The sequence below is a fragment of the Palaemon carinicauda genome, chromosome 24, assembly GCF_036898095.1.
Source record: "Palaemon carinicauda isolate YSFRI2023 chromosome 24, ASM3689809v2, whole genome shotgun sequence".
In the NCBI taxonomy this organism is placed as follows: Eukaryota; Metazoa; Arthropoda; class Malacostraca; order Decapoda; family Palaemonidae; genus Palaemon; species Palaemon carinicauda.
The window spans coordinates 6,040,577-6,050,576 of NC_090748.1; the positions used below are offsets into that span (position 1 = coordinate 6,040,577).

Below are 10,000 nucleotides of genomic sequence, written 5' to 3' on the forward strand. Positions count from 1 at the left end.
GGGAAGTGATGAGATGAATATTGATCGGTCAGGAAGTGTCCTTGTACACTTGTGAGCAATTCACTTGGATTGAAATCAGTTGCTGTGGCCTGATTGTTAACGTCTCTGCCTGGTGTTTGCCCGTCGGGGGTTCGAGTCCCGCTCAGACTCGTTAGTGCCATTAGTGTCTGCAACCTTACCATCCTTGTGAGCTAAGGTTGGGGGATTTGTGGGAGCCTATAGGTCTATCTACTGAGTCATCAGCAGCCACTGCCTGGCCCTCCCTGGTCCTAGCTTGGTTGGAGAGGAGGCTTGGGCGCTGATCATATAATACATGGTCAGTCTCTAGGGCATTGTCCTGATTGCTAGGGCAATGCCACTGTCCCTTGCCTCTGCCATTCATGAGCGGCCTTTAAACCTTTAAACTTCATTAATCTCGGTTTAGACCAGATCATGTATTAATGCTTCGCCATAGATTTCAAAAGGATGCGCTTTTAGTCTGAGCATTGTTGAACCTATAATTCATCGTAGAAGTTCTCATTATTATAGCTTTAACACAACAGAAGTATTTTAACAGAAATTTATTTGTGTCAAAATTATTTTAGAAAGTTAAATGATAGAAGAATAACTTATCTGTAGATGAGATTAATAAAAAATATATCTTCAGGTCGATAACATGTTAATGAAACCATAACATTAGCACAACAGAAGGGCTTTAACAGGAATTTATTTGTGTCAACATTATTTTAAAAAGTTAAATGATAAAAGGTTAACTCACGTGTAAATGAGATTGAGAAAGAATATATTTTCAGGTCGATAATATGTTAATGAAAAAATAGCATTACCACAACAGAAGGGCTTTAACAGTAATTTATGTGTCATAGTTATTTTAAAAAGTTAATAGTTAGAAGATTAACTTACCTGTAGATGAGATTAATAAAGAATAATTTTTTAGGTCTATAATATTTTTTATGATACAATAGTTTTAGCACAACAGAAGGGCTTTAACATTAATTTATTTGTGTCATAATTATTTTAAAAAGTTAAAAGATAGAAGATTAACTTACCTGTAGATGAGATTAAGAAGGAATAAATTATTAGGTCTATAATATTCTAATGAAACAATGTTGAAAAAGCTCATGTGATTTTACTCACCCAATGAATGTAACAACACCGACTCTTGCCACGTTAGTTTCAATGATCTTCCAAGTCCTCTTAATGGTTTCCTTCTGGTCCTCCGTCAGCATTTCGGGAGGAGGCTCCCTCTGGGCCTCCTCCAAGGCCCTTCTATCCACAGGCTCCCTGGCTTCTCCATCCTCCCTGTTGTCGTCGGAGGTCTTCTCTCGCTCGCTCTCGTCCTGATCCTCCGTCGTGGAGCACCTGGAGAGGCTGGTGGAGTCCTTGTGCCTCAATGACCTGTATCTCCGAAGGATGCTGCTGCTCCTCGACTGGCGCCCTTGGGATTCTATGGAATCTTCGCGGGTGTAGTTGTTTCCCATGACTTTATTTTGGGGGGAGGGGGAGATTATTTGTGAATAATATATTTGTTTTTATTTTCTTAATTATTCCAAGTATTCCATCCTGCCTCTAGACAACACGCCGTTCATTATGATGAAGTTTGTTTTATGAAACATTTTTGTTTTTAATCTATGATTATTTTTATTGTCACTTGTTTATTTCCACTCCATCGTTTCACGAGGATGTTCATATTTGTTTATTTGTCTTTGTTTTCTAAGCCACTTTCTGATTTCTGTATAGAGTAAACAAAACCACGGACCCACGTTATCGTTTTCTTATAAAATAAGTTAACCTTTTCTAAGATTCAATTTAAATCTCGAATTATGTAGGTTATTTTTTTTTTCAAGATTCAACTTTAGATATTGAGTTATGTAGGTATTTTTTCCAAGATTAAATATTGAATTATGTAGGTTATTTTTTCCAAGATTCAACTTTAAATGTTGAGTTATGTAGATTATTTTTTTCCAAGATTCAACTTTAAATATTGAATTATGTAGGTTATTTTTCCAAGATTCAATATTGAATTATGTAGGTTATTTTTCCAAGATTAAATATTGAATTATGTAAGTTATTTTTTCCAAGGTTAAATATTGAATTATGTAGGTTATTTTTTCCAAGATTCAACTTTAAATATTGAATTATGTAGGTTATTTTTTTCCAAGATTCAATATTGAATTATGTAGGTTATTTTTTCCAAGATTAAATATTGAATTATGTAGGTTATTTTTTTCCAAGATTCAATATTGAATTATGTAGGTTATTTTTCCAAGATTCAATATTGAATTATGTAGGATATTTTTCCAAGATTAAATATTAAATTATTTAGGTCATATTTTCCAAGATTCAACTTTAAATATTGAATTATGTAGGTTATTTTTTCCAAGATTCAATATTGAATTATGTAGGTTATTTTTTCCAAGATTAAATATTGAATTATGTAGGTTATTTTTCCAAGATTCAATATTGAATTATGTAGGTTATTTTTCCAAGATTCAATATTGAATTATGTAGGTTATTTTTCCAAGATTCAATATTGAATTATGTAGGTTATTTTTCCAAGATTCAATATTGAATTATGTAGGTTATTTTTCCAAGATTCAATATTGAATTATGTAGGTTATTTTTCCAAGATTCGATATTGAATTATGTAGGTTATTTTTTCCAAGATTCAATATTGAATTATGTAGGTTATTTTTCCAAGATTCAATATTGAATTATGTAGGTTATTTTTCCAAGATTCAATATTGAATTATGTAGGTTATTTTTCCAAGATTCAATATTGAATTATATAGGTTATTTTTCCAAGATTCAATATTGAATTATGTAGGTTATTTTTTCCAAGATTCAATATTGAATTATGTAGGTTATTTTTCCAAGATTCAATATTGAATTATGTAGGTTATTTTTCCAAGATTCAATATTGAATTATGTAGGTTATTTTTCCAAGATTCAATATTGAATTATGTAGGTTATTTTTTCCAAGATTCAATATTGAATTATGTAGGTTATTTTTCCAAGATTCAATATTGAATTATGTAGGTTATTTTTCCAAGATTCAATATTGAATTATGTAGGTTATTTTTCCAAGATTCAATATTGAATTATGTAGGTTATTTTTCCAAGATTCAATATTGAATTATGTAGGTTATTTTTTTCCAAGATTCAATATTGAATTATGTAGGTTATTTTTTCCAAGATTCAATATTGAATTATGTAGGTTATTTTTCCAAGATTCAATATTGAATTATGTAGGTTATTTTTCCAAGATTCAATATTGAATTATGTAGGTTACTTTTTCCAAGATTCAATATTGAATTATGTAGGTTACTTTTTCCAAGATTAAATATTGAATTATGTAGGTTATTTTTCCAAGATTCAATATTGAATTATGTAGGATATTTTTCTAAGATTAAATATTAAATTATTTAGGTCATATTTTCCAAGATTCAACTTTAAATATTGAATTATGTAGGTTATTTTTTCAAAGATTCAATCTTGAATTATGTAGGTTATTTTTTCCAAGATTAAATATTGAATTTTGTAGGTTATTTTTTTCCAAGATTAAATATTGAATAATGTAGGTTATTTTTTTCCAAGATTAAATATTGAATTATGTAGGTTATTTTTTTCCAAGATTCAATATTGAATTATGTAGGTTATTTTTTCCAAGATTAAATATTGAATTATATAGGTTATTTTTCCAAGATTCAATATTGAATTATGTAGGTTATTTTTCCAAGATTCAATATTGAATTATGTAGGTTATTTTTTCCAAGATTCAATATTGAATTATGTAGGTTATTTTTTCCAAGATTAAATATTGAATTATGTAGGTTATTTTTCCAAGATTCAATATTGAATTATGTCGGTTATTTTTTCTCCAAGATTCAATATTGAATTATGTCGGTTATTTTTTCTCCAAGATTCAATATTGAATTATGTAGGTTGTTTTTTTTCAAGATTCAATATTGAATTATTTAGGTTATTTTTTCTAAGATTAAATATTGAATTATATACAGTAGGTTATTTTTCCAAGATTCAGTATTCAATTATGTAGGTTATCTTTTTCATGTCACGTATTTATCATCTCACGATAACATTATTTGATAGCACAGCATTGAAATATATTCGTTAGAATTTTTTCCTTATATATTTATTATAATATATTTACGTTTTGTAATATATTGTGATTACACATATATCAAAGCAGCCTCCCATCCGTTCGAAACCAATTATCCCGGGAACTGAAATAGAAAAAGGGTCTAATTACTTATTTGTGCTATGTAGAATCATGAAATAATCAGGTCATCTACAGTCAATTCTTTTTAGTAAGGCAGAATTGCACCGACTCGCATGGGTTCCTTTTTAGCTTGGAAAAGTTTCCTGATAGCTGATTGGTCGGACAAAAATTACTTCTGACCAATCAGAGAGCAGGAAACTTTTCCGAGCTAAAAGGGCACCGCTGCGAGTCGGTGCAAATCTCCCTCACTAAAGAAAATTGACTATAGGATATTCACTTTTAATCATTGAAAAAAAGAGTGATCTGTAGTATGATAGTAATAGTGTTATTTTTTTTTTTATTATTATTTACTGGCTAATACTGTTATAAAGCTTATTTTGTGGTTTCAGTATGTGTTTATAATGAGGAACAAATAGTATGATAGTTATATTTGGCAAACAGAAGCATAATCATAAATATAGTTGAATCAGTAGAACTTCAAAAGTTCACACTTGCAGCAAATGTTTTTATGTTGAACAGGCTGACATAAGTCTTTTTATAGTTTATATATGAAAGATCTGTTTTAATGTTAATGTTTTTAAAATGTTTCATTTTAATTGTTCATCACTTCCTATATCCTTTATTTATTTCCTTCCCTCACTGCTCTATTTTTCCCTGTTGGAGCCCTTTGGCTTGAAGCATCTTGCTTTTCCAACTGGGGTTGTAGCTTAGCTAGTAATAATAATAATAATAATAATAATAATAATAATAATAATAATAATAATAATAATAATAATAATAATAATAAAATGCAAAGTATTTTTCGAGTGATTCATGGTCAGTTCAAAACAACAGTACCCATCTCTCTCTCTCTCTCTCTCTCTCTCTCTCTCTCTCTCTCTCTCTCTCAGAAGCTTAGGTAGTATTTGTTTTATTATTTTTTATGTAAGCCAAGTTTTGCCCAAGGGATTACGCCTACCTTTACCTCTTGATTCCTCGAATCTCTCTCAAATCCTTCTGTTCAGTTTTTCTTTTGCGGTTTTGTAGCTTTTTTCCATTCTACACTCTTGTCATCTCTGATTTTGCAGTCTCTCTCTCTTTCTCTCTCTCTCTCTCTCTCTCTCTCTCTCTCTCTCTCTCTCTCTTAAATCCTTCTGTACAGTTTTTCTTTTGCGTTTTGTAGCTTTTTCCATTTCTGATGTTTTTGCAATCTCTCTCTCTCTCTCTCTCTCTCTCTCTCTCTCTCTCTCTCTCTCTCGTGCCGGGGTCGTAAAATGGAAACATATTTCCACTGAAAATTTTTCTTGCTAGATACCATAACATGTTTTTATATATGTAAGCCATATTGAAAAAACTTTCCAAAGATGAAAAATAAAGCAAGAGGAAAATGTATTGGAAAAAAGGGGGTCTCTTTGCTTAGGCTTCTTTCTCTGGAAATATAGTTTAAGGAATTGGTTAAGGAATATTGTATATGGCACGCCACTCGCCAAACGACATTTCCATGTAATTGCATTCTTCCCATTACTCCTTAAATGTTTGGCAACGTGTTTGCGGGTTTTCGTGTTTGGCGAAGCGGTAACGAGACGAATGGGTGGCCAAACAAAGGAAATGCTTGCAAGTCCCCGCAAATTTACAGGCAATTTCCCGAAATCATCTCGGTGTGAAAGGTTTTCGACCAAAGTTTCTTTTGGTCTAAATTGACTAAAAGGGTTGATATATATTAGGCGGGTTGTTAAACACGTTTACCAGAGACCAGTCGTAGACAAGCATTTGTGAAGGAAGAGAATTTCATGGTGGGTTTGGTGTTTTTTCTCTGTATAAAAAAAAATGTTCTTTTCCCCTGGATGAAAAAAACTTTGTTTTTCTATGGATAAAAAAAATATATATTTTTCCTTAGATGAAATAAAAATGCTCTTTTGCCCTGGATAAAAGAAAAAAAAAAACGATAAAAAAAGCTTTCTATTTTTTTCTATGAAAAAAAAAATGTTTTTCCCTGGGTAAAAAAAAAATTCCTTTTTTACTTGATTCTGTTTTGTTTTCTCTCTGTGAAAACTTGCTGTTTTTCCCTAGGTGAAAAAATATTTTCGTTTTCACTGGATTCTGTTTTTTTTTCCTCCATGACAAACTTGCTCTTTTTCCCTAGAGGAAAAACTTGATATTTTCCCCAGATGAAAAACTTGCTCCTTTTCCCTAGATGAAAAACTTGATATTTTCCCTATATGAAAAACTTTGTTTCTTCCCTCGATGAAAAAAAAAAAAGTCTGCTTTTCCATAGGTGAAAAAACTTGTTTTTAACTCAAGCATGAATGCTAGAACTAAAAGATTGTAATAGGTTCCATAAGGCATGAGTGTTATCATACTGAATTGCCTAATTTTCCAGTTCTCAAAAGCATTTCCAAGCAAGAAGGGCACAAAAATTCGAATTAATACATGCGAGAGCAAGCTTAAACCGGTTTTGTTACCAGTGCAGGGAAGAGCAAGAGAAAAAAAAATGCAATATCGTTACATTGTCACAAAAATTCGAATTAATACATGCGAAGGCAAGCTTAAACCGGTTCTATTATCAGTACGGGGAAGAGCAAGAGATAAAAAAAGGCAATAGCGTTACATTGTACAAGCGTGTATGAAACACGTTCTATATAGTCACAGTTACACTCCAGATGTTTCAGCTTTTTATTTTCCTTCTGTGATTCTTCCAAACTGATCTTTAAAAAAATAGAATTGATGTGCCTAGCAAAAGTTACATGAGCTTTCCAGTATTTCCCAAATACGGGCTATACGTCTTAAAAAGCGTTTTCCAAACTTTTCCCATCTTTGTAGAGTTGTATGTCATATATGTCTCACAGAGGAAAGTTCTTAATGCAAGAACTCCTAAAAATCGACCGTAAAAAGGTATGGAGGATATGAGAGTTTAGTAAAATGTTGATGAAAATGAATTATTATTATTATTAATAATAATAATAATAATAATAATAATAATAATAATAGCCAAACTACAACCCTAGTTAGAAAAGTAGGATGGTATAAGCCCAAGGGATCTAGCAGGGAAAATAGGCCAGTGAGGAAAGAAAATGAGGAAATATGTAAACTACGAGAGAAGTGATGAACAATTAAAATGAAATATCTTAAGAACAGTAATGAGAATAAATTAGGTCTTTAATATATAAACTATAAAAACTTCAAAAAGGGAAAAGGTTTTCATGAGAATATTATCTAAATGGTGATATGATACTTGTATGGAGAAAGACTACAGCATAATTACGTACTGGTTATATTATTCATTTTATTTTACTTAATATTTTATATTTTATATCTTATATTTTCGATCACAGACACAGACACACACACACCATATTTTAAATTGTAATATATGGAGATATTTACATCTGTAACCAGCTTAGTGGTATTATTACTGTTATTTATCGTAGAACAAGACACGCAACTATTTTTTACATGTTTATTATTATTATTATTATTATTATTATTATTATTACTGGCCAAGCTACAACCCTAAGTGGAAAAGCAAGATGCCATAAGCCCAAGGGCTCCAATAGGGAAAAATAGCCCAGCGAGGAAAGGAAATAAGTAAATGATGAGAATAAATTAACAATAAATCATTCTAAAAACACTAACAACGTCAAAACAGATATGTCCTTTATAAACTATTAACAACGTCAAAAACAGATATTTCATATATGAACTATAAAAAGACTCATGTCAGCCTGGTCAACATAAAAACATTTGCTACAACTTTGAACCTTTTGCAGTTCTACTGATTCAACTACCTGATTATAAAATGTTAGGCTTACAGGCTTTATGTGAATAAAGCATTAAACAAACATTCTTACAATCGTGGATCTTTTACCAAATAAGATCTTTTAGATATTATCATCATCATTATCTGATACGCCTATTGATTCAAGGGGCCTCGGTTAGATTTCGTCTGTCGTCTCTATCTTGAGCTTTTAAATCAATGTTTCTCCTTTCATCATCTCCTACTTCACGCTTCATAGTCCTCAGCTATTTAAGCCTGGGTCTTTTAGCTCTTCTAATGCCTTATGGAGTCAAGTTTAAAGTTTGGTGAACTGTCCCTTGGGGACTGCGAAGAGCATGCCCAAACCATCTCCATCTACCCCTCACCATGATCTCATCCACCAACGGCATTCGAGTAATCTCTCTTATAGTTTCATTTCTAATCCTGTCCTGCCATTTAACTCCCAAAATTCTTCTGATGGCTTTGTTCTCAAATCTACAAACTCGGTTAGAGATTGTTTCATTGTTGTACCACAACACATGCCCATTGAGTAACACCGATCTCACTAAACTGATATATAGCCTGTTTTTTATCTGTAATTTTTGGCGATTTCATTTCCAAATTTTACTTAACCTTGCCATTGTCTGGTTTGCTTTTTTGAATTTTTCATCAAACTCCAATTCTAAATACCCTGTATCAGAGATCATAATTCCCAAATACTTAAATGATTCTACCTCTTTAATCCTTTCTCCTTCCAATGATATTTCATCTTTCATTGCATATTTCATTTTCCTCATCTCCTGTGAAATTTAATGCATTCTAGTAAGCAAGCATTGCAAATTCTTTGGTGTTTTGCTATTCCCAATCCAGTCCTCCACCATCTCCGACTGTTCTACGCATTACAAAATCCATGAGGTGGATAAACAACATAGGTGACAACACATTCTCTTGCGGTACTCCGCTCTTCACTGGAAATTCATTAGATATGACTCCTTTATCATTAACTTTGCACTTGCTATGCTCATGAACAGACTAAGTAAAATTTACACATTTAAGAGGAATTCAATAATAACGCAGGACTCTCCACAAAATTGGCCGGTGCAATCTATCACAAAGGTTTTTCATAATCCCCACATGACATCAAAAGGGGATTTCTATACTGTACACATTGCTGTACAATATATCTCAAGTGCAACTCCTACCTTTTCGAAATCCCGCTTGTTCATCATTCTTTCTGCTCATTAGCGTTCACAAAAAACATATCTTTGTATTTATTCATTCATTCATTTTAGAATTGGTTTAGTCCAGTGTCAATGCTAACAAGATGTCGGCATTAGGCCTAGTATTTTATTTATATATTTTTAAAATTTTCTTGTAAAGTTCCAAGTGAATAATTCATTAATAAAACAGTAATACTATTTTTTTTCCAATCCTCTCAAATTCCATTGAAATAATCCTCAGTACGTATAATTTCTCTCTCTGGTTTACCACCACGTCACCTCCACCTGTGATACGGCTTCGCAAGCAACCTTGTCGGCCTATTATTGTTACACTTACAAAGGCTAATGCCTTAGTAATACAGAAATGCATTCACGGGTAGCCTTGTAGTGTTCATTCGCTTCCCACTTTAAAACAAAGTCGGCTTTGGTATTGAGAGAGAGAGAGAGAGAGAGAGAGAGAGAGAGAGAGAGAGAGAGAGAGAATTTTGGCAATATGAACGAATACCATAGAGAGAGAGAGAGAGAGAGAGAGAGAGAGAGAGAGAGAGAGAGAATGAATTTTGGCAATATGAACTAATACCACAGAGACGGTGTCATTGACAATTTTAAAGATCTAATGAAGAATAACAGAAATCTTTATTTATTTTTGTAGTTGCAAAGTTGATGATAAAGACAATCCAATATTTACCAGTCCACAGTGCTTGGGTTTGGATATTTACGAATTACTTATTATTTTATGAATATTCTTGAAGGAAAACTATTTTTTAATGAATATTCTTGAAGGAAAACTATTTTCATGGCGCTTATGTT

At 31.8% G+C, this 10,000-nt stretch overlaps 1 protein-coding gene and 1 long non-coding RNA gene across 2 annotated transcripts in view; one reads left to right on the forward strand and one right to left on the reverse strand.

Annotated features, from left to right (window-relative positions):
* Positions 1-10,000, forward strand: part of LOC137617794 (uncharacterized) — a 372,403-nt gene that overhangs the window by 316,533 nt on the left and 45,870 nt on the right. The gene's annotated exons all lie outside the window — the stretch shown is intronic.
* Positions 1-10,000, reverse strand: part of glob1 (globin 1) — a 496,433-nt gene that overhangs the window by 274,601 nt on the left and 211,832 nt on the right. Inside the window, 1 exon segment of the mRNA XM_068347754.1 lies at positions 1,135-1,729. Within this exon segment, the coding sequence (XP_068203855.1) occupies positions 1,135-1,478 (344 nt within the window). The 5' untranslated portion in view covers positions 1,479-1,729.